The 25,029-nt window shown below is 34.7% G+C and overlaps 1 protein-coding gene across 11 annotated transcripts in view; it reads left to right on the forward strand.

The window, feature by feature from the left end:
- PTK2 (protein tyrosine kinase 2) overlaps window positions 1–25,029 on the forward strand; it is a 380,904-nt gene that overhangs the window by 29,764 nt on the left and 326,111 nt on the right. For 8 of the 11 annotated variants that reach the window (XM_074264715.1, XM_074264671.1, XM_074264680.1 and 5 more), the window contains exon 2: window positions 18,265–18,363. In XM_074264715.1, the coding sequence (XP_074120816.1) occupies window positions 18,265–18,363 (99 nt within the window). Of the gene's footprint in view, window positions 1–15,765; window positions 15,871–18,264; window positions 18,364–25,029 lie in introns of those variants that run through there. The other 3 variants (XM_074264691.1, XM_074264696.1, XM_074264702.1) reach the window with 2 other exon arrangements.

The following is a 25,029-nucleotide window of genomic DNA, read 5'->3' on the forward strand; positions in this document are numbered from 1 at the left end:
TGTCTGTTGGAATGGTTTTATCAGGGTATATCACTGTGCATTTCATAGCTTATTAGAGCCATAGGTGAGATCTGGGAGACAGGTAGATTCCATGGTGTATGGGGTATTTAAGGAGGACTAACACCTGTGGTATGAGCCTTTTCAGGGATGCTTATAGACCTTTGAGAGATCTGCCTCTGACCCAGCTCTCACCTGTAATTTCAAGCTATAGCATGTGTAGCCAGGCACATAGTATTTAAAATGCTTATTCATAATATATAGGCATGACAGACAGCCAGTGCAAGGCATGAATTGTGAGATCAAGACAGCAGAGAAAAGAGTAAAGTAAAATATAGGTAAATATACTTTTCTAAATTGTCCCTTTAAATATTCTATACAGTTCCTTTTAATGGGTTAAAAGGTTGGGGGGGAGGTGGAACCAAGATGGCAGAGTAAAGGCAGGGAGTTACCTGAGCTCTTCCCTGAACCCCTCCAAAAACTTCTAAATAATGACTAAACAAATTCTGGAGCAGTTTTCTCACATATCCTCCAACATTTATTATGTGAAATGTTATCTCCAACTTGTTTTAATTTGTATTTCTCTAATCAATAGTGATCTCAAAGCTAACGACTATGAAAAATCAAGAAATAATAAAATTAAAAGAATGAAAAAAGTTAGAAGACAATATGAAACATCTTATTGGAAAAACAACTGACTTGGAAAATAGATCCAGGAGAGATAATTTAAAAATTATTGGACTACCTGAAAGCCATGATCAAAAAGACTCTAGGCCTATCTTTCAGGAAATTGTAAAGGAAAAATGCTCTGATATTCTAGAAACAGAAGGTAAAACAGATCTTGAAAGAATCCACTAATTACCTTCTGAAAGAGATTCCAAAATGAAAACTCTCAGAAGTATTAGAGTCAAATTCCAGAGCTCTCAGATCAAGGAGAAAATATTGCAAGTAGCCAGAAAGAAATAATTCAAGTATTGTAGAACCACAATCAGGATAACACAAGATTTAATAGTTTCTGTATTAAAGAATTGGAGGGCTTGTGATATGATATTCCAGAGGTTAAGGGAGATAGAATCACAATCAAACATCATCCAGCAAAATTGAGTATAATCCTTAGGGGGGGTAAGTGGTTATTTAGTGAAATAAAGGATTTTCAAGCATTCTTGATAGAAAGACCAGAGCTTAATAAATTGAAAATTTGACTTTCATATATAAGACTCTAGATAAGCATAAAAAATTAAATAGGAAAGGGAAACATAAGGCTTTTAATAGCGTTAAATTGTTTATATTTCTACATGAAAAGATAATACTTATAAGAGCTTGCTCATGTGAAGGAATGATATCTAAAAAAATAAAATTAAGAGGTGAGAGGAATGTACTGGGAGAAAGGAAAAGAGAGAGATAGAATAGGGGTAAATTATCACACAAAATACTTTAAAGTGGAGGAGGAATGAGGGAGGAAGTATCGGAATTGTCTCAGAGAAAAACATACACACTCAATTGAGTATAGAAATCTATCTTACTCTACAGGAAAGTGGAGGGGGAGGGTATAAGAAAAAGGGAAGGAGTGATAGAAGATAGAGCAGATTGAGGGAGGTGATAGTCAGAAGCAAAACACTTTTGAGGAAGGATAAGGTGAGAGAAAATAGAACAAATAGGGAGGAAATACAGTTAGCAAGAGTAACTGTAATAGAAAATTTTAAACTAGTTTTTCTGATAAAGGTCTCATTTCTCAAAAATACAAAGAACTGAATCAGATTTTTAAAATTAAGAGCTATTCCCCAATTGATAGATTATCTATATAAAACAGTTTTTAGATGAAGTAATTATAGCTTTAATTAACCATATAAAAACATTCTCTAATTCACTACTAATCGAAAAAATGCAAATTCAAACAATTCTGAAGTACTATCACATATCTATTCTGGACAGAAAAAGAAAATGACAAATGTTGGAGGAGTTATGGAAAAGATGAGATAATAATGCATTGTTGGTAGAGTTATCAACTGATTCAGCCATTCTGTACAGTAATTTGGAACTACGCCCAAAGGGCTGTAAAATCATGCATATTTTTTGACCTAGCAATACTAATAGTAGTGATCTATCTCCCCAAAAATGATTTTTAAAAAGGGGAAAGGATCTATATGTATAAATATTTATAGCTACTCTTTTCTGGGGGCAAAGAATTGGAAATAAAGGGTTGTCCATCACTTGGGGAATGACTGAATAAATTGTGGTATATAGTTATAATGGAATACAATTGCGCCATAAGAAGTAATGAGTAGGATGCTCATCAGGAAAACTTGCAAAGACTTCCATGAGTTGAGGCAAAGGAAAATGTAGTGTGTACAAAGTTATAGCAATTTTATAAGATGATCAACTGTTAATGACAATTATTTTCAGCAATAAAATGTTCCAAGTCAGCTCTGAAGGACTTATGAAAAATGCGATAGCATTGGATATATACCCAGAGAAAGACCTGATGGTGTGTGAATTTAGATTGAACATACTTTTTTTGAGGTTTGGTTTTTTCCCTTGGTTTATGTTTTCTTTTACAACATGGCTATTATGGAAATGTTTTGCATGACTACATATATATGAGCTATATTGAATTGCTTGCATTCTCAATGGAGGTTAGGGGTGAAGGGAGGGAGAGAAACTGGAACTCAAAGTTTTAAAAATGGTTAAAAATTGTTTTCACATATAACTAGGAAAAAATAAAATACTAAATTAAAAAATAATTATAGATGGAGATAAGAATAGGAAGGAAGGCAGTAAGGAAGGCAGTTACTCATCTACTCTGCTTTTGAGTTTTCTGCTTTTGCTGCTATCATTACCATGGCAGGTTCAAAGTTGCTACCACCATGCTCTGAATATATTAAAGACTTATGAGAACTGTAATGAAATAATATTGCAACTCAGAGAGCTCATGTCTAGTTGTACAGTACTTGATTCTAATGTTTTTAGTTTTTTTTTCTTTTTTAAACAACTCATTAACAGTCTTTTTTTTTTTGCTATAGTAGTTACATATACACACATATATATATGTAAATATGTGTGTGTATATATATATATGTGTGTGTGTATTAATGTGTATGTCTACATATACAAACATATTGTATTTAACCTGGGAAATGCTTTGTAAATTTAGGATAAATTTAACCTATTACCTTGCACTATTATTAACTGAAGTAAAAATTCTGAAATCTTGTAGCACATTTGCTACTCTGCAGGACACAACTTGCAGAGATAAAGCAAAGGGCTACAGTAACACATATCGCTATGCTAAATTTGAAACATGTGGCACCTTTGGACAGGCCCTCCATTTTTAAGGTCTGCAGCCCAATTACGTAGTGGAACAGAATTGCTGACAAGCAAAGTGATACAGACACTACTTTTATTTCCGAGTTTCTCTCTCTTTGGAATGCCTTTTCTTGAACATTCTTGCCTTTTCTTGAACATTGATGATTATGCTTGGGTTTACAGGGTATGTTATTTGGGGTTGCAGCTTGAACCCCTTTACTTTTTTGGAATGCAATATTCCATTACCTTCTTTGATTTCTTATTGCTTTGTAATATCTTGTGTTATTTGAATTTCTTTTCCTTTATATTTGAAGATCATGCTCATAGTTGCAACTCTTTTTGTCATTAAAATAAATTTAACCATTAGACTTGCAGCCAAAATATTATCCTTTACTATTCACTCTGTCACAGCTCACCTATCCAATCTGTATGTGTCTTGTATGTAGATAATGTTTTGAATGTTGTCTCCACCGTTATTATGTGAGCTCCAAGGGAGCAGAAAATGTATTTACCTTTGTTTGTGTCTCCAGAATTTAACTTAGCACAGTACCTGCAGGGTAGCACTTAACAAATGCTTTTTTGCTGACTAGCTGACTCTATCTCTTGGAATTTGAAACATGGTTAAATTTTTTTTTTTTCCTGGAAGGTATCTTTTGGTTTTTCTCTATTGGTGTTTTGTTTTCTGTATTCAAAGATTGTAGATTTTCTCCTTGCCTTGGCATTCAGGGTATTTGATTTGTCCCCCTTTTTTTTTTTTTTTTTTTCTGGGAAACCAATGATCTTTAAGTTGTTTTTGTGCAGTGTCTTCATGGTCATTTACTTTGTTTTGTATGAAATTTGTTAGGCTTGTACAAAAATATTGATATCAGCTCTTTTTTGTTGTGATTTTAAAAAGCAGAAATCTAAAGGGATCAATTTAGGAATGGTTGAATAAGTTGTGGTATCTGAATGTGCTGGAGTGTTATTGTGTTGTGAGAAATAAATAAGGAAATAGATAATTTTAAAAAATACATGGAAAGACTTAGAAAATGATGCAGAGTGAAGCAAGCAGAACCAGAAGAACAGTTTTTCAATGGTATCAATATTATAAAAAGAATAATAACAAAAGTTGGAATTTATATAGTGCTTACTATGTGCCAGATATTATGGTAAGCCTTTTGTAAATATCTCATTTGATCCTTACAACAATTCTTTGAGTTAGTGCTGTTTGTTTTCCCCATTTTACTTTTGAGGCTAAATGACCCTATTGGGGTCATACAACTAATATGTGTCTGGGGACAAGAGTTAAAATCAGGTCTTCTTGACTGCAATTCCCCTGCTTTATTCACTCTTCCACCTCACTGCCTCCAAATGAGGACATTAAAAAAATAAATAAACCATTTTAAGGATTTTTGCAAACTGATGAAGAACAAACGTAGGAGTAGAAAGATAATTTGTACTTGTTTAAATGATGTAGTATGATGTAATAGTATAAACTCAAATAACTTTGAAAATTGTAAGAACTGTCTTCAATAAGAGTTCGTGATTGCAGGGGATTCATGATGAAATATACTAGTTATTTCAGAGATGTTTTTGTTCTATTCTCTTGAGAATTTGTAGGATTATGTATTTCCTCAGGCATTGGATCATGTTCCTTTTTCCTATATTTGTTAAGATTTAGGGGGAGTTTGTTTTTCTTTTTTAGTGTCCTCTTTGTTAATTCTGCTCTGGGCTTTATTGGGAGTTTCTTTTGAAATATGGTGATTTCTCCTCTCCTACTCTCCCCCCCTCCCAACTCCCACTCCTCAAAAAATTCTACCAGCATTCATTTTTTGGCTTCTCCACCTTTGCTATGTGTTCATTCCTTCAACTGGGTTCACAAGCCTTCCATTGTTTGTATCCCTTTCCTGGGTTACTTTTTAAGGTGAGATAAGACTGACCACAGCTGGGTTTTGAGAAAATTGAGAAAACCACCTCTGCTTTCCTTCTTGAATGATTTATTGAGGCATCTAGGCTCCCACCCCTAATTCCTTACTTCTCTTTTACCCTCCATGGGTGGAGGGGTGAGAGTTAGTAATGATGTTTTGAACAGAATCTTTGTAGCCTTGAGGATCCCTGACTTAAGGAAAGGCCCCAGTTAGAAGACTGCAGGTTTTTAAGGATCCCTTCTCACAAACAAATAGTCCTCTTCAAATATATTTATACATGCACACACACATATATTGCAAGGGAATGAATGGCAGGAGTTGTACAGAGTCTCTGCAGTGGGGAGGCATGAGCCGGGAGGAGATGGAACTGTTTCCACTACATCATTGAGGCCAGTAGGGAAGGGACGCTGAGCATTATAATTTTCTTGTATAAATTCCTTGTTAGGGTTCACTCTTTTTCCTTTGAATTCAGCTATAATTGCTCTAAATTGCATAATTCCTTTTTGGGGAAGTTTAAAGAGTTGAATTGTCTGAAGAAAGTGACTATGCTTCCAACCTGATGCTCATTTGACCTTGAAATCTTAGTTATCTGAATGGTGAGAAGTTAACACAGAGGTATAAAGCTTCTTGAGAAAGAAACTAACTGTTGCTCTGCTTATATTTGTATTCTTAGTACTTAGCACAGTGCTTGATATTTAATAAATGTTTGTTGATTGAAAAAGAAAACCATAAAGGGACCTGAGACCACTCATTAAAACTAAGTTACTTTGTCACTCTTACAAGATCTACCTGGCTCGGGCACACTTCTGTCATATTGGGACCAGTTTGAGTTCATTGGCAGTGAAAGAACTTCTCCAATTTTTTATATATTGAACAATTCTTAAACATTAAGTGTCTACCATATGTCAGGCATTGTGCTAAGGGCTAGGCATAGAAAAAGAGGCAACAGACAGTTCTTGTCTGTTATAATCTAAGCAGGGGGAGACAACATGCAAGCAAATATATATATATAAACCTATATGTGACATAAATAAATAATTAATAGAAGAAAGGCACTGGAATCAATAGGAGTTGGGGGAAGGCTTCCAGTAATGAATTTTTAAAATTGGAACTTAAAGGGTGCCTGGAATATTAGAAGTTGGAACAGAGGACAGAGAGAATTCCAGTTATGGGGCACAGCCAGTGAAAATGCCCAGAGCTGAGAGATGGAGTATGTTGCGACTCCAACAGTCTGTTGTTTGAATTAATGAATGATGTTGGGATTAAAGTGTAAGAAGATTGGAAAGGTAGGAGGGGATTGAGGGAGCCACTGAAGTTCATTGAGTAAGGTGACGGGATCAGATTTAGGAAAATCACTCTAATGGCTGAAATGAGAATGTATTAGAAAGGGGAAAGAGTTAAGCAAGCCAGAGCTATTTATAGGCTGTTCCTGCTATCCAAGTATGAGATGATGAGGACCTGTACAAGAGATGTGGTAGAATCAGAAGAGGGAAGGGGACCTATTTAGAGATGTTGCAAAGGTAAAATTAACAGACATTAGCAAGAAATTGGATAGTGAGGTAAGTAGTCCAACATAATTCTTAGGTTGTGAGCCCGAGAGACTAGGAGAATGGTTTTGCTCTCTATGATAATAGAGAAGAGAGGAGGAAGCGAGGGGAGAAAAATAATGAGTTCTGTTTTGGTCATATTGAGTTTTAAGATGTCTATTGGACATCTTGTTCAAGATGCATTTGGAGATGCAAAATGGATGTCAGCAGGAAGTTTGTGGCAAGATAGGTAAATTTGAGAATCTAATTCAACCTTACATGAATCCTCTACAAGATATCTGACAAGTTATCCATCCATAATTTCCCAAGAAAGGAATTTTGCTTCTGGATAGCTCCATTTGTTAGAAAATTTTCCCTTACATTGCCTTTTTTCAACTTCTACCTATTGTTTCTAGTTTTACTTTTTGGAGCCAAACAGCACCATTATCTAGCACAATGCTTAATAAACAAATTTGGGTTACATTTCATTCCTTTCCTTATGAATACAATAATATGCTATATTGGTCAGAGCATAGTCTGTATTTCATCCCTAAATCTTATTTGCATAAGAGGGGAATATGATCTTTCTGTTTTTTCAGGGAGATAGAATTTTAGTCAAGTATGCTCTCCAATATGGAGTTACTGTAATTTAAAACTCCAGGGTAAAAGATTTTAGATTCATCTCCTGCTATTCTTAGCAAATTACTTCTAAATTGATTTTTTTATTTGATTTCTTCTTAATTAAGTTTAAAATTTTTTTTTGAACCAGATTGCAGAAATGTTAATATAGAAAGAATATGGCACCAATTTTAGCATTATTTTTTTTAAACTATAAAGAGAGACTTAATTGTAAAATTTTCTTTGTAACCTCAACAAATGTAATAATTGTAGAGGGCCAGAACTCTGGAAAAGTATACTTGAAACAAGGATACTTACAACAAGGTGTTAACTCAGTGGAATTGATGAGATAATGATTCTTTAGTATACATATACTTAATACTTAGCATGGTGATGTAATGGTTCTCTAGTTCACTCATATTCAGTATGCTGTAATGATATAATCATACCAAGGTATTTAAGGGCTGAGAAGGACTGGAATATAGACATTCCATCTTTGACCATCTTCCTGGTGGCTCTCCTGCCTCCTGCGCTCCTCCACTAAGATCAAGACTGGGTCAGACTATAACAGACACAGATTGTGAAGGAGATAGACTGTGAGAATAAAGACTTTAGACTATATTCCTGACTATCCTCATGAGGACCCCCAGAAAGCTAGCCCGAACATTACAAATAATGGCTATTATGATCATTAAATAATAATGATGTCAAAGCAATGATGGTTGTTTTGATTTAGTTTTTTATATTTTTAGACTTGAAGGAGACATCTGAGAGATTCCCCTTATCCACCTCCATCTTGATAGAGGAGAGTGAGTCCAACCTGCAGAAACACCAGTCTATATGTTTACTCTTCTGCCCTGCAAAAAAGATAATGCATGATCATATTACAAGGACCATTTGTATAGGAAGAAGTCATCCAACTCTCTAATCAGCTTTCCAGGTTAGCAGGACAGGTACAATGTAGATAGCAACAGTGCAAACTTTCCCCATACCACTCCATCCTGTGTCACAAGGATGAGCTTGAACTGAAAGGGGCTGTTACAATTTGAAGGTGTAATGTCAATTCATAGCCAAGTTTGACTAAGGTGTACTAATTGGCAATTCAACAAATTTCCAGTCCACTGGAAGTATTTATTGATAGGCCCGTTATTTTGACTAGCTCTGTTGCTAGCATTAGCTTGGCCAAGCATCTTAGATTAATCTCAGGCTTTTCTCAGAGATAAGTGGCATGTGAAACCATTAGAACAATAGAGATTTACATAAATATATCATCCTTCTTTTGTTTACCACCCATGATCCATAGATATAGTTACTGAATAGTGTTTTAAATAGGTTTTAAATAGTGTTGAATTTCCAGTTTTAAACTTTAATACTTGTGACTTTTAAATTACAGCATTTTAATTCCTTTGTGAAACTGTTAAACCTGATATTCATATTTAGTTTGCTAAGATTCTGTTGTGGGTTTTTTTTTTATTAATTTTTTTTAATTGACTTTTGGTGATTTTTCTCCCTCACCCCATTTTTGTCTTTGAAATGTAAGAGTGGAATATTAATACATTTAAATTTAGTTCTGTAAAATGAGGAATTTTTCAAAAAAAATTAAAAGATGGACCAGAAAAAATAACTGAAAAAATAAAACCATTTTTATAAAGTTATAGAGCTTAGCATCGTCTGTTCTAATTTTCATTTTTGCAATTACATAAAGCTAGGAGAAAGATTATTTCCTGGATGATAATATCAAATACACTTTTTTTATAAAAGTTCTGTAATACTCTGTTCATTCAGTAAGACATTGAAAGCCTTTTTGTCTTTGATAGCATTTTAAATAAAATTCTGGATGAAAAAAACAAGTATGCTTTTTAAAAGGACCAATATATTCAGTACTGGACATTGAAAGTCTTTTTGCCCTTGATAGCATTTTAAGTGAAAAAACTGATCAATCAGAAAGTATTTTGTGGCTGCTATGTGTCAGACACTGGTGATACAAAGGCAAAAAAACATGACTGTAATCCAAATAAAAAGAACTACTGTCTTTAGTCAAGGAGCATTATGTTCCTTGGGGGAGGCAGAATCCAATTGTAGAAGCATAAACAAAATACCTACAAAATAAATACATAAATGAGAGAATAATTGGCATAATGGTTAGAGAATGGACATAGTAAAGTCCTAGGTTCAAATTCTGTCTCTTGACATGTAATGTCAGACTGGGCAAATCATTTAGCCTCTTGGTGTTCTAGGCCTGAGTTGTCAAATATGGACTAAGAAGGTTATTAAAATGTAATTGAGAGATATTTAACAAAATAAATAAAAATACAGTGGAATATAAATAATATTAGTATGTAGTATTCTAAGTCAAAGTGTTACTATAGAGTTTAGTGTCTCTGTTTTTGCATCTATATTTTAGTAACTTGCTAATGCTATAAGTTTCTCTGCCAATGCCAACTGACCTTCATGAGTAAAGGGAGTTTTCTCATTTGGCGCTTCTTTGTTACCAGCGAAATGACAGATTTGGTTCCTATCTCCTAAATAAATAAATGTAAGTTTTTGTTTCTTTTTTTTAAAAGGAAGGTACTAGTAGCTCAGGGTAGCAGGAAAGGCTCATGTAACAGATGATGCTTGATCTATGAAAGTTAACCAAAGATTCTAAAAGACAGCTGGAAAAAGGACAGGTACATTTTAGGTTTGGAGGCCAGCCAGTAAAAGACACAAAGATGGGACATAAGGTGTGATATATAAGGAATAAAAAAGCCATTTTGACTACCATAGAAAATTTAAAGGGAAGGGAATCAATCAATATAATAAAGCTGGAAGGCTATATTGAAGCCAGGTTGTGAAATGTTTTAAAAGAAACAATGAAAGTTTGTATTTAATCCTACACCTAATTGGAAACCACTGAAATTTTTTGAGTAGGGAAATGATATCAGATCAATGTTTTAAGAAAATTTATTTGGCAGCTTTGTTGTAGTTTGAATAGGGGAGAGAATGGAGACAAAGAGGACCAATGAGGAGAATATTAGGATATTCCAGACAGGAGGTAATAGTAATCTGAATTAGGGTGATGGCTGTATGAGGAGAGAAAGAGGATATTGTAGTAGAAATAATGAGATTATATATATGGGGTAAGAAAGAATTGAACATTAGGGATGCTTGTGAGTGCTACCTTGCTTGGTTAACTGAAAATAAGGAATTTCATTAAAGGAGTAGGTTTATGAGACAAAATGATGATTTTTGGGGGACAGTGTATTAAGTTTGAGCTGCTTATAGGCCATTTAGTTGAAAATGTCCACTAGCCATTGATAATGCATTGTGATTGGATATCAGAGAAGAAACTAGAGCTGAATATAATACATGTGTCTGGGAGCTGTCTGTGTAGAGATGGTATTTCAACTCCAGGGAATGGATGAAGTCACCAAGAGTATATTAAATGACAGTAGAAAAGTCCCTTAGACAAAGCCTTGGGGGAGATCCATAGGTAGGTATTAGAGTATGAATGATGATAAATGAGTGCTATGTAAATGTTTTCATCATCATACTAAGGCTGAGGAGCAGTCAGATTGGTAAGAGGAGATTAAAGAAAGGTGTGTCATAAACTTTAAAAAAATGTGAGACTATGATTAACTTGTTGAAGAGACTGTTAAGAGAATGCATGATTGAAAATAAAACCACATCAGATGTAAAACTAGATCACTAGTCACTGTAGAGAGCAGTTTCAATTAAGAAATAAGCTTGGAAGGGCAGCTAGGGGCCGCAGTGGATAGAGTACCAGCCCTGAAATCAGGAGGACCTGAGTTCAAATGTGGCTTCAGATACTTAAACACGTCCTATCTGTGTGACCCTGGGCAAGTCACTTACCCCAATTGCCTGGGGGTGGGGAGAGTTGGAAACCAGATCACAAAGGATTGAGAAACACATTAGAGGAGAATAGAAGGAGACTTCTGGCTTCCCATTTTTTATAACTATATGAAGGTAGTTTAAAGATTGCTAGAATATATATGATCATATGAAAGAAAGTTTAAGTTAAAATAGTGTAACAGAGAGGTACGTTTTAAAACCTAATGTGTTTTATAGGTGCTTCTTTTATAATCATGTATATGATACTTATTATATGCTAGGTCCTATGGTATACTTTATTTCCTTTGATCCTCACAACTACTCTTAGGAGGTAGGTGCTATTATCATTATCTCCCTCACTGTACAGTTGAGAAAAACTGATTAGTGATTTCTCCAGGGTCCCATAGTGTCTGAATCTTCATTTGAACTCAGTGCTTCCTAATTTCAGGACCAGAGCTTCATATATTGTGCCATCTAAGTTTCTCTGTCTCTATAGGATAAGTTCAGAGATGTGAAGAACATGTGAGAGGGGACATAGTTGAACACTCATAAGTAGGAATCTGAGGCCCAGTTTGGGAGGGGACTTGCCCAAGGTCATATAGGTCATATATAGAACTGAGGTTCAAACCCAGGTCCTTTGTTGACAGTAGCATTTACCAGACCTGGCCTCACTATTAGTGCAGTATCCATGTGCAGTATGAAAGAGATCAAAGCTCAAACACATTTAGTTGTTATTGGAGGTTTTGTAATATTAGGAATTTTTTAACAGAAGGTTACAGGTGGGAATGGGACCTAGCCACAAGGATATTGAAAACTGGCAGCTAATCAGTCTTGCACATATTTGACATTTGAAGATATTACTGGACATTCCATTTCTGCAGTAGATTTGTTTTTCATACATTGTCTTCATTAGGATGATATTAAAAATCGCTTGCCTTTTCTAAAAAGATACTGATTAGATAGCAGTTAAGGTGCAAGGAAAGAAGTACATTGGATATGGGAGGAAAAAAGAAAACTGGAATGAAGAATTACCACAGATATCCTATGAATTAGACCAGGGCTCCTTAAACTCTTTCCATTCATAACCCCTTTTCGCTTAAAATTTATTTGCATGACTCTGGGTATATAGGTATATAAAATAGATATAAAAATCAAACATTTACTGACAGTCATAAAGACATTTATTTTAAAACAATTCTTTGATATGCATATAATTTTGCCATTTATTAAAGATGAAAGCAAATTTGCATACTAACCAGATGGACGGGCTTGTTTATTTTTACATAAAATTTTAAATCTTTGGGGAATATTTGATACCTTTTTCTATTGCCAAATTTTTCACAATCCCCACATGGGGTTGTGAACCACTGTTTAAGAAACTTTGAATTTAATAATCTAGAGAAAGTGTGATGTGAAGGCACATACTCTATGCTCTCTCTTTGTTACATATTTAATTTTTTTTATTCTACTTAGGTGGCAGCTAAACAGCTGAGAAGTGGTTTAAAGGCAGTTTCTGTTCCAGGAAGATTTTTCTTTCCAGCTTTCTCAATATTCCTAATTCAACTTCTCTAGCCAAGTAACATCTGTGGATTGTGGTAGTTTTTTAATTCATTAAAAACCACAAACACTGCAGATCCTCATTGACTTTTTCCTGGTTTGAAAAGATTGCCTTGAAAAGACTGAATGAATAATTACTCATGGCTAAACATAATAAACATGTGAGAAAGGACACTAGTATGTTGGAGCAAAGTGGCAAAATAAGGAAAATAATTGTATAATATTAGGAACTTGAACAAAAGCGATTTCAGCTGATTTTTGAGAACCAGGACTTCTTTAAAAATTAATAGTGGAACTAAAAACCTTTGTTTAAATACATGGAACTTTTAAAATAATAGAAACCATAAAATACCTAAGCTCTGCAGGCATCTTTATTCAAGTTCTAATCAACTAAATAGCAAATGCTATGCTGGCCATTGTTTGCCACTATATACATACTTATTTCCATAGTTACAATAGATTATTTTAGTAAATATATCAAGTTGGTAAGCCCACAGACCATAAAGAAAATCATAATTTCACTAAATAAATAATGAATTTAATTTGAATGAATTTCAAATCAATAAGGTGTTGTCAACACAGGGGGACCATTGCTTTCCAGTTTTCTCTACAGTCCTCGTCAAGTAGGGCATTTTTCTCCAAATAGTTTATATTTTTGTGCTTACTGAACATTGGGACCAGATTTTTTTGATTAAAAAGGCCAGCTTTCTGTTGTCATGCTAACTTTGTTACTATATGTTAGTTATTAAGTATTTATGTAAATTACATTTCTTATTCTTGCTGCTACTGTTCTTACTAAAGACTGACATCCATGGTCATGTTTTCTCTGCCTTCCTGATTTGTGCTAGTGTGCATCTCTGTCCCTGCCTTTCTCTCTTCCATGTAAGGGACCCCCCAAGGGATCATGGAATTATGGGTTTAGAGCCCAGTGAGACCTCAGAGGCTGTGGAGGCCAAGGCCCTTATTTCCCAGATGAGAAGCTGGGACCCAGAGTAGTAACCTGGCCGTGATAGCATAGTTAATGTGTATCAGAACTGAGCTCAAGGCCTCTGACTCCCCTCGAGGTTTCTCTTCACTGTGCTGTGAACCTGTTTCCTGACCGTGAAGCACAGGAAGGTATCTCAGTAAGGCAGATTGGGTCAGTTGCAGAGGGTCAGAGCCAAGGCAAGGAGTGAACTTGGAATCTGGGGGAACTTCAGAGCCAGGGTCTGTCTGCCCGAAGTTCTGAGGAACTTAGGAGAGAAGGGAAGGGAAAGAAACCAACATGTACCTGCTCTGCGCTAAACACTGGGACAAGTACTATTGTCCAGGTACAGAGATTACAAGTGAGTCTCACAGCTACCCCAACAGACAGGTGCCTTTATTACCTCTCTATATGAGGCAGTTGGGGTGCTGGGAATGGAGTTTGACTCTAGCCTCAGATACATTTTCCCCATTGTTTGCCTCAGTCCCCTGAATTGTAAAATGGGGGTTATAATAGCATCTTTCTTGTCGGGCTGTTAGGAAGATCAAGTAATATTTGTAAAGTGCTCATTATGGTGCATGGCACATAATAAGCCCTGTATAAATGCTATCTCTACGCTTTTTCTCTTTCCTCCCTTTTTCATCTTTTCCTGCCATATTTGAACTGAGGGTTTCTTGACTGCAGGTCTAGTGTTGCTTTCATGGTGCACTTAGCTAAAAGAGTCTTGGCTCAGCACTTTAGTTTTGGGCTTAGAACTTTGAATTTGTGAGCTTAGTTTTGGAACAACTGAGTCCTACAAATGTTTCATAATGCCTGTTTCTGTAGTGTTTTGTACTCAAGATCATGGATTAAACAGATTGAATGATGGCAGTAGTTGTAATCCTTAACAGCCACACAATCCATTAGCTTTTTCTCTTTTATTTCAGAATGATTTTTTTATTCTGGCCCCTATACTTTTATGTAGTTAACTCCTACTATGTTGATATAATACTCATATTTTCAATTGAATATGTTAACTGAACTCTGCCTTATCACTGGGACTAGTCATAGAATCTTTGTAGAGTGTTCATCCCAGCATTCTTCTCTGCATGTGAGCCTTTCTGTAACTGTCTAAATTAGATTCACTCTGTAATTTTCCCAGTGGATTTGAAGTGTTGAGTGTCTTTCTTCTGGTGCAGGTAAGTTAGTATAGCAAAGGTAGAAGCTAGGATATTGTTGGATGATAGAGAGAATCTATACTTTGCCTTCAAAGAGGTTGTTTTCTACTTGGAAGTACATAGGATCCTAGATGTAGAGCCTGACAGGACCTCAGAGACTATCTAGTTCATTCTCTTCATTTTACAGACGAAGAAACTGAGGTTCACAAAGGTTATTTTATAAGATGTGTTGCTTATGGAAACAAGAGTTTACAGTCAAACTATATACAAGATAAATTAGAAATAATTGATAGAGAAGACACTAGAATTAAAGGGATTTTTTTTGGGGGGGGAGTTTGAGGAAAGGGGATCATAGGGGTTGAAAAGAATAAGTGTTTTGAAAATTGAAAAGCCAAATTTGGAAGATAGTGGTTAAAAACAAAACAAAACAAAACCCCAGAAAACAACACAGCTATTATGTCTGCAGAGCCTTGTCTTCTCCAGTCTAAATATGTTTGTTATTTGAACTATTCCTTATAGAGTATGGGCCTACCTTCATTTTAGTTATCTTGGTTGTACACAAACTTCTGATCACCTCTCTTAATTCAGTCCAATTCTACCGTGGCTTTTTTTTTTTTTTTTTGGCTCCTATGCCACAGTATTGACTCATGGAACTCAGAGTCTATTAAAATTCCCGGTTCTTTTTTAGAACTACTCACTAGCCATGCCTTTTCCTTTTTGTGCTTTGAAATTGATTTTTTATTTGTCTCAAAGTAACACTTTTCATTTATCCCTGTTGAATTTTGTTTTATTAGATTAAACCCAATGCTCTATCATTTATTAAGTGCCTTTTTTTGTGTGTCAGGCTCTGTGCTTGGTGTTGGGGATGCAAAGACAAAAATGAAGAAATACTAAACACAGTGGGACCTTATGTTCTTTGAACTTTTCATTCAGTTGTATGATTATAAAGATGTGGTCTTCTTGCAAGTACTGTTTGTGAAAGTCTTCTTATTCCCTTATATCTTCATCAGGTGAGAGATGTATAGATTATTTTTTTCTAAAAATCTTATATAACTGAGGTTAAATAAGCAATTGTTTTTTGTAGTTATTGATATTTCTTAGGGTACTTTTTAAAGGTAAAAATTCTGAGGTATTTTCCCCCTACACCTTTATTATCTTTCCCTCCTCCAGATAACTCAAAAATTAATTCTTCAGCTCCAGATTGTCATTTCCAGCACAGATATCTATAAAATTGGTCTGGTTCATCTTTTTTTTTTTTTTTTCCCCAGTGTCATTTCTAATGCTGTAGGTACTTCATCTGAGATTGTGATGCTAGAGTAAAAATGTGCCAGCTCTCTTTTCACTGATGGCAAAAAGAATGTTTCTATTTTTCTTCCTCTTTGACTTCCCAGTTTCCTCTTAAAAACTCTTTATGACATTACTTAGTTGAGTCATTCACCAGGCTTTCTTTTAAATGTGTTTTTTCTCCCACTGCCTCATATTTTATAAATTGATATTGCTATGATATTGTACCATCCTTCTCCATAAAATATTGCAAATGTGTTTATACTCAGAAATGATAGAGTCTTTGACTATCTTATCCCTTTTTGTGGTTAAAGAGATTAGATATTGTCTGACTTAGGTGATTTCTAAACTCTACTGGTATGATAGTAATTGTGGTAACTGATTTATATTGGATAAACTTTGTAAGAAAAAAGTTGAAATTAATATAATTGTTGATTTCTCCATCCATTTAGAACTTTAGGGCATTTTTCAGTTGGTGAGTTTAAAAATTGAAAATACTGAGCTATATACAATTTTGTTTGCTATTCTTCTTTATTTACTTCATAGATGGTAAGTGCAAGGCAACAGGCTTTCTTTGCTTTTTGTTTGTTTGTTTATGTTCAGAGACCAATAAAAGGAAATACTCTATTCCTGTAGAAAAATCCCTCAATTATAAATTGACATATTGCTTGAAATCTGTAATGGATCAAGGTGCCACTAAGAATTTTCATTCAGTCTTACAAGCAAACATGGTTCATTATTAGCTCTGAAATTTATAATAATTGGTATGGTGGGGATAATGAGTGTGGGAGAGGGTACTTGCATCATAGCTTCCTCTTCATTAGAAAAATTGAAGAGAAAATTGGGAAGAGAGTTAGGAGGGAATTCTATCAAAAGACAGGAAAAATGGAAAACAAACTTCACCATCCCTTTTAACAAAGATTTAAAAAAGTGGTGAGGGGAGAGTAGTTCAGCAAAAGCAGGAACCTTATCCTGAGTACTGAAAATATTGGTAAGAAAATGAACTGGAACCTCTTTTCCTTTCCTTATTTGCAAAGTGGGAGTGGTGATGTTCTATGAGTATAAAATATTGCATATGTTATTAAACATGGTCGAGGTTCACTGTTTTTGCTAAACAGATTCCCCCCCCCATCTTTAAAAAAAAATTTTTTTTAAAGGGATGATTCATTTGGTTGAAAAAGTGGGAATGGGAGAGAGAGTATATAATTAGGAGTAAATGTGATGTAAAAACAAAAGGCAATAGAAATAAAATTTTTAAAATAAGAAAATAAGCTTATTGATGTGATATTTTCTGGCTTACCAATATACTTTTAAACTATGCCCACAACTGAACACAATATTCCATATGAGATTAGATAAAGTGAGTCAAATTTATTTTCTTTACTGCTGTATCTTGTTAAGTATATATCTTGCTTTGTGGTATAATTTTTGGATAAAATATTCTTTTCTTGATTGTGTTCTTTTCATTTTCATTTGATCTTCCTGACTGCTTTATTTATCTTTCTTAGTCATATAAGATACGAATGTTCTGCAGAATTTTTGTTTTTCAAGATCCTTACTCATCTAACTATACTTCTCTCTTCCAAAGTAAATATATTGCTCTATGGATTCATTGAATTTGCTTGGTGTCCTCTATTTAGGACTTGCTTTTGCTTCTCTGCTTTTATGTGTTGGTTCCTCTTCCTGTCTATGAACAGCTCTCAGCTTCACTTGCCTTTTCTAGTTGACTTCCTTTAGGAAGCATTCCATGGCAGCTCACTTAGTCAAGTGAGTACTACTGAGTACTACTCACTTTTTATCATATTGGTTTGCATTTATCAATATATTGTCATTTATAGATTATCTTCAGTTGTTCCATTTGTACATATTATACTTCCATTAAGATTGCAACCTCTTTAAAATCAAAGATAATTTCTTTCTGTTATTCTTCACTGCAGTGCCTATTATACACAAGGTGTGTATATCATATAATAATTAATAATAATAATCAAATAATAATTATCAAATAATTAATATTGACTGAGTTTAAGCAAGGGATTAAATATAATAGACCTTTAAATATTTTCAAGTTATTTTTAAAGGTTGTTTTTACTAATATGCATATTCTCTTTTCTTGGCAGGTTTTGACGAGCTACCATGGAAAAGGATAAAAGAAACTAGGAAATTTTTTAATATCAGTTTTCTCTTTGACCACAGTGATCCTGTTGTAACTTGTCTCTGTGAGTATACTTACTCCTAATAGAGTACTTTCTTATCATTTTCTGTTGGAATATATATAGGGATATAGTTGAATCAAAAAAAAATTGAAAAAGAACATTTACAGGATTTATACCTTAAAAAGATTTCGTGACTGAAGGCAAATAATCTTGTGCTGCTAACAATTACAATTCCTATTTTAGGCATTAATATGATATCCTTAATTGAGACTTCTCTTATTCAAATCCTATGACTTAATGTGTTTATGAAATTCTGATAAATATACTATCTTTGATATACCCAACAGCAAAATCCTGTAGCTCTTCGCTAGAAATTTCCATTCAGATTGACATCGATCCAGATGTTAACACTTTTTTGAATATAGTTGTTCAATCATTTATGATTTACCTAGATGTACTATTAACTAGCTTATACTGTTCCATCTTGTCTGTAAGTATCATGAATCTATCAAAGCCTTGCTAAATCAGACATACTTTACCTACAAGATCTTTATCTTTATTATTTAATTAACATTACATTTAAAAGTAGAGCTGCTGAACTGTCCATATGCAGATGGAGATTCCTTTCCTTACAGGCCTACAAAGTCAGTTTTATAGTTTTGTAGCCAAAACAGTTCTGTATAGTTTGCCATTGTTTGTGTTTGCAAGTCACACACCTGCTTTCTCTCAAAAGGGGCCAGTCCGTTTTAGTTCTCTGTAAGAGTAATGGAATATTACTGGGCTATAAGAAATGGTGAATATGAGAAATACAGAGAAGCAAGGAAAGATCTACATAAAATGATGCAGACTAAAGTAAATAGAAGCAAGAAAATAATGTGCACAGTGACTACAACATTGTAAGTAGAAAAGACAATCAAACAAAAAAAAATCAGAAGTAAATGTAGCAAAATTATAAAGATCAAGTATAAGTGAAATGAGGAAATATGAGGAAATTTTAAAAATATTTTTAAGATATGCTATTTTTTATATGGAGTGGCTCTCTGGGAAGTGGGGAAGGAAACTTGGGAAAACGATGATGATATAACTAATTCTTACTCCTTCCTAGAACTCTGTAGCTGTGATACACTGTAAAATTCTTGTTTGTATAAGCTGACATCAATTTTCTTGTCACCTGGATGAATGAACAGTTTCAAACATTACTAATCCTATTAAAAAGTCTATAGGTATCTCTAAAAAACATCCCAGTAAAATACTAATGCCATAAAAATTACTAAACAAGTTTGTGATCTGTGGTATTAGAATAAGATTATTCACTATGGCAAGCAGCTTTTTAAATATTTTGTCAAATGTTCTTTACATGTTCTGACAAATAGGGTTGCACTGTAGTGATTGTTTCTGAAAAGAGAAGATGGTTTGAATTGTGATTTAGGAAGATTTTTTTGGGGGGTGAGGGAGACATAGTGTGGAGGATGGAGTGAAGAGGAAAAGAGACAAGAAGTATTCTGTTAGTAGACATTGCCATTGAGATGTGGTGAAGAGCTGGCCTGTGTGATGAAGGACAAAGAACAGTTGTGACAGATTGTGGTGGTATAAGTAATTTGACTTGGCAGCCAATTGTGCATGAGGGTGAGAGAAGGAGAGAAAGATGATAAAGAGTTGAGGATAATTCTGAAGTGCTGACCCTAAGTCATTAGAAAGGTAGAGGTATTCTCAGGTTTGAGAGGTTAAGATGAGTTTGGGAAGGAAGATACTGAATGATTTTTACATATCTCAAGTTTGAGATTCTCATGAGGTATTGAGGTGAAAATTTTCTTTTTTAAAAAGTGTTTATTGATGTCATTTGTTTTTTACATCATCATCATTTCCCCAAGTTTCGCTCCCTACCTTCCAGAGCTCTCCCATATTCAAAAATAGTATATTTTTTAAAGTATTAGAAAATAATTAAGGGGGAAAATTCTGTATAATCAGTCAAAGCATTGAACAATTTTCATAGTGTGTAATATGCAACATCATACCTTCATGAAAAGTAGATTGGGGTTGTTTTCTCCTTTCACTTATGCTTGATCTTTATAATTTTGCTACATTTACTTCTGAGTTGTTTTTTTTTTTTTTCTTTTTTTTTTTTTTTTGGTATGATTGTCTTTTCTCCTTACATTGTTGTAGTCATTGTGTACATTATTTTCTTGCTTCTGTTTACTTAAGTCTATTTCATTTCATATAGTGATGGTAATCTGGAAAAGGTTTAGAAATTAAAGGTCATGGTGAGGATGAAAAATAGGGTTTGGGGTTCATAAGAAATATTGTAGGAAAGAGGAATGGTAAAAGATTATGGTCAGATAAAGTTACTTAAGAGATCTTGTACTTTCAAGTAGAATACTTGAGAATAATAGCAAGATCAAGGGATAAACATCTTTTTTGTGTAGCTAAGATAGAGTGGAGGAATAGGTCATAGGAATTGAATAGATTGAAAATAGTAGAAAGGAAAAGTTACTATGGTGGAAGTATTTGTCTGTCTTTCTACTTTTCTATCTCTAATTAACTTTTATACCTTTATGTCCCTTTCTCTCTTCCTCTCCCTCTCTCCTCTCTCCTCTCCTCTCTTTTCTCTCATGAAGTTTCCTACTTTGAGAACAGGAGATAAGGTATATACAAAGACTGGCAGCCATTCAGTGAACTCATTAAGGAATGATAAAGAACATCCTAGAAGTTGGTAAATAAGATCCATAGGGTCTCTGTAAAGAGTAAATTTATTTAGTGAGAATCTCAAAGAAGGAAAGGTTGCAGAGTCATGGTATTACAGAAAGAGTTTGGAAGTGACAAAGGGGGAAAAAGAAAATGTCAATTCCCTTACTATGATGAGAGTATTGGGGATGTGAGTGAAAGTGCAAACAATAAGGAAAAGCAAGACCAGGTGTCAGAATGAAAAAAGGAAAAGTTTTAAGATAAAAGTGCGTTTGTTAATTTTGCAACAAATTTCTATATATGTCTTCAGAAGACCTAATGGAAAGTTAGATCTAGATGAGAAATTGGGTAGGTGGGGTTGCAGCTGTTGGGAATAAGGGAGCAGGCATTTGGAAGTAGGAAACTGTATTTGTGCAATAGAAGCTTCACAATTACTAGAATGAATAGAGTATGGGGGGGGGGGGAAGTATTATGCTTATCACTGATCTATGACTCAAGAGAGCAAGAGAGGTCCACTGAGAAAATCGGGTAATTAGACTGTTGAGGGTCCTTCGTTGAGATCCAACCTCTCAACAGGTGGTTATATTATGTCCTGTGAGAGCCAAGCGCACATGACAATTGTAAGGGGTATTGGGTCAGCAGGTGGGGGTCATAATATATGGAAGAAACATTTAGGATCTTTGCAAGCATGATTTCTGGAGCCTGGAGAAGGCTGTGGGGTAAAGACAGAACTTAAAGGTATTAGAACCAGGAGAAGGCCCTAGGAATAAGAACGGAAACTAAATGAAGCACAGATCTGAGGTAGGTCCTGGGACAAACAAGGGAATAGGAGCAGAAAGTTCCATCTTTTTCTTCTTTTACTTTTCAAGTCTTTGTAATCTGTATAATGACTCTTATCAGTCAACTGAAAAGGCTCTTTCCAAAGTTACTAAAGAACTTTAAATGCAAAATCCAGTCACCTTTTCTTATTCTAGATCCTTATTCTGGATTCTGATTTTTTTTTTTTTTTTTTTTTTTTTTTTGGTACGTTGATTCGTTTTAATAACTGTTTTTTCACCTTTCATTTGTTATGAGTATTGGCTCATAACATTTCATTCTTTCATTTTTTATGAGTATTGGCTGTCTGAAAGGATAAGAGAATGACATCGGGGAAAAAATTATGCCCCAAATTAAGATAAAAATGCTTCAGAGGTAGTCTGATTAGGGTGTAGTGCAGTGGGATTATCATCTCTTTATTCCTGCAATCTATATTTATCTTAATGTAGCAAGATTATGTTTGTAATTGTTGGGTTTTGTAGTTTGTTTTGTTTTGATTTTTTGCTACCATATCACATTGCTGATTCATTGAGCTTGTGAACTATTAAATCTGCTCTTCTCCAATCTTTTTTCATTATGAACTGCTTTCTAATGAGGCTTTCTCCATATTATTGTCAAGTTGATTTCATTTATCCAAGACTTTACATTTATCCCTTTTAAATTCTACCATTTAAGATTTTTAGACATTTTATAGTCTTTTATAGTCTTTTTCGATCTTGAATTTTTCATCCATTGTGTTCCTTCCTAGCTCTGTCAACTGCATATTTCATATGTGCCATCTGTGCATTTATTCAAGTAAAAATAAAAATATTTAATAGTTCAGTTTCCAGAACAGGTTCCTGGGCCATTCCATTCCATTCATACTAATATATTGATCTAAGACAAATAGAAACTATTCTTTGAGAATAGTATTCTTTTCTTTAATTATCATTTAGCCTATATCTATCTTTTTTGCAAGAATTTAAAAATTGTTCTGACCAAATTTGTTGTCTCCTTTTAGTGCCACCATTTCCTGAAATCTGCAATAATTCCTTATCACTTGTGGGAAAAAATAGAATATTTTTAGGCTTGCATTTAAACTTCAATAGGATGAGGCCTATCTATCTTTCATATTATCCTCTTCTCTCATGGTTTCTTAATTGTAGACACAATGGCCTTTTGGCTCATCTTTGTATGTGGTGTCCATCTTCTGTCTTCAAGCTTCTATTCTCTATAGCAGTGGTCCTCAAACTTTTTAAATAGGGGGCTAGTTCACTGTCCCTCAGACTGTTGGAGGTCCGGACTATAGTAAAAACAAAAGCTCACACTGTCTCCTCCCCTCAGCCCATTTGCCATAATCGGCTGCATATGGCCCGCAGACAGTAGTTTGAGACCCCCTGCTCTATAGCTTCAGAGATGGGAGCTAGAACCAGATTGGCATCTGCAGGCATCTCCTCAACAATGCCCAAAAATATAATCATTCATACAGTCCTTTCTCATTTCTGCTAATAGATACCTTGCTACTGAAATAAAACAATTTTATTTTGAAGCACTATCTGCTATCTTCACTACTGTTTATGCGCTGCAGAATGAAGCAAGAGAAAATTATAAAACCATGTTTTGCTCCAGTTCAACTTTATGTTACCATAATTTCAATTTGGTTCTCATTGTGGGAAGTCTATCCTTTTGTGCCTTTTATTTTTCACCTAATATCTCACTTGCCACAATGGTTTCTCCAAACTTTCACATCTTTCTTGAAATCACTCTTGTCCCTTCGTCCTCTCTGCTCAGAATCTTCCCTTGATTTATTTATTTTTTTGTTTTGCTGAGGCAATTGGGGTTAAGTGACTGGCCCAGGGTCACACAGCTAGGAAGTGTTAAGTGTCTGAGACTAGATTTGAACTCAGGTCCTCCTGACTTCAGGGCTGGTGCTCTAACCACTATGCCACTTAGGTGCCCTCTTCCCTCATTTTACTAAAAGAAATTGAGGCCATTCATAGAAAGCTCCCTCTTCTGTCTTCCTCATTTCACATTCAGCTGCCTTCCCTTACCCCCCTCCCACTTCTGTCTTCCATGAAGAAGAGACTATTCTTGCCAAGGTAAAACTCTGCATGCACAAGTAGACTGCACACCTTTCATCTTCTCTAGCAGATTGTTTTCACCAAAATTCAATCTTTCTCTTTCTATTGACTGATTCCTGCTGCATACAAACTTATCCACATTTCCCACGTCCACAAAAAACCTGCATTTGATCTTGTTGGACATCCAGCTCAAGCCCCATATCCCACTAGCTATGATTCTGCATTTTATTGCTAAATTCTTTTCCCCTCACTCTCTTCTTAGCTCTTCTTAGCTGATCCTTCCACTAAAACTGTTCTTTCCAAAGTTACCTGTGATTTCTTCTTACAAAATCAAAAGGCCATTTCTCATTCCTCATTCTTAACATCTCTGGAGCTTTTTATATTGCAGATCACCTTCTATTCCTTGATCTCTACTCTCTAGGTTTTCTAGATAACTCTCTCTTGGTTTTCATTCTGCATGCTTCATTACTCCTTGGTTTCTTTTTCAGGATCTTCATTTATGTCATGCCTATTATCCATGGACTCTCCCAAGAATATGGGACCTTTTTCTGATGATCTCATTAGCCCCTAGAGATTCAATGATTATGCAAATGATTCTTAGATTTACTTATCTAGCCCTAATTACCACTGATCTTTATTTTCACATCTCCAGCTACCTATTGGACATTTTGAACTGGACAATCTATATACATATTAAAATCTATATATCCAAAATGAATCTTATTCTTTTTGCTCCAGAATCCTCCTCTTTTCCAAACTTTCTTATTATTGTTAAGGATACCAGCATCCTTGTGGTTTCTAAGATTCACAAACCAGATGTCATCCTTAGTTCTTCATTTTCTCTTATCCTACATATACAGCAATTTACTAAGTCTTCCTTCTCACTTCCTGACTTCATTGGCATCTTTCAGATCTTTCAAATCCCACCCTGTAATAATCCTTTACCAAAGGCTATAAAGAAAGAGGAAGTACTTAAAGCTGGTGGTTTATTTTAAAATCTAGAATCAAAGCACCAAGAGCATCCTGTTATGTGACAGTTTCATCTCTCTGAGATGCAATCACTGTTCCAAATCATTTTCCCTTTTGCTAGTTTTCTTTGTCTCTCTAAAATGCATAAGAATGTTATGTGCGTGTCATCCATGGTGACCTTGTTAGTTCGTAATGGGAAACA

The sequence above is a fragment of the Sminthopsis crassicaudata genome, chromosome 1, assembly GCF_048593235.1.
Source record: "Sminthopsis crassicaudata isolate SCR6 chromosome 1, ASM4859323v1, whole genome shotgun sequence".
Taxonomy (NCBI): Eukaryota; Metazoa; Chordata; class Mammalia; order Dasyuromorphia; family Dasyuridae; genus Sminthopsis; species Sminthopsis crassicaudata.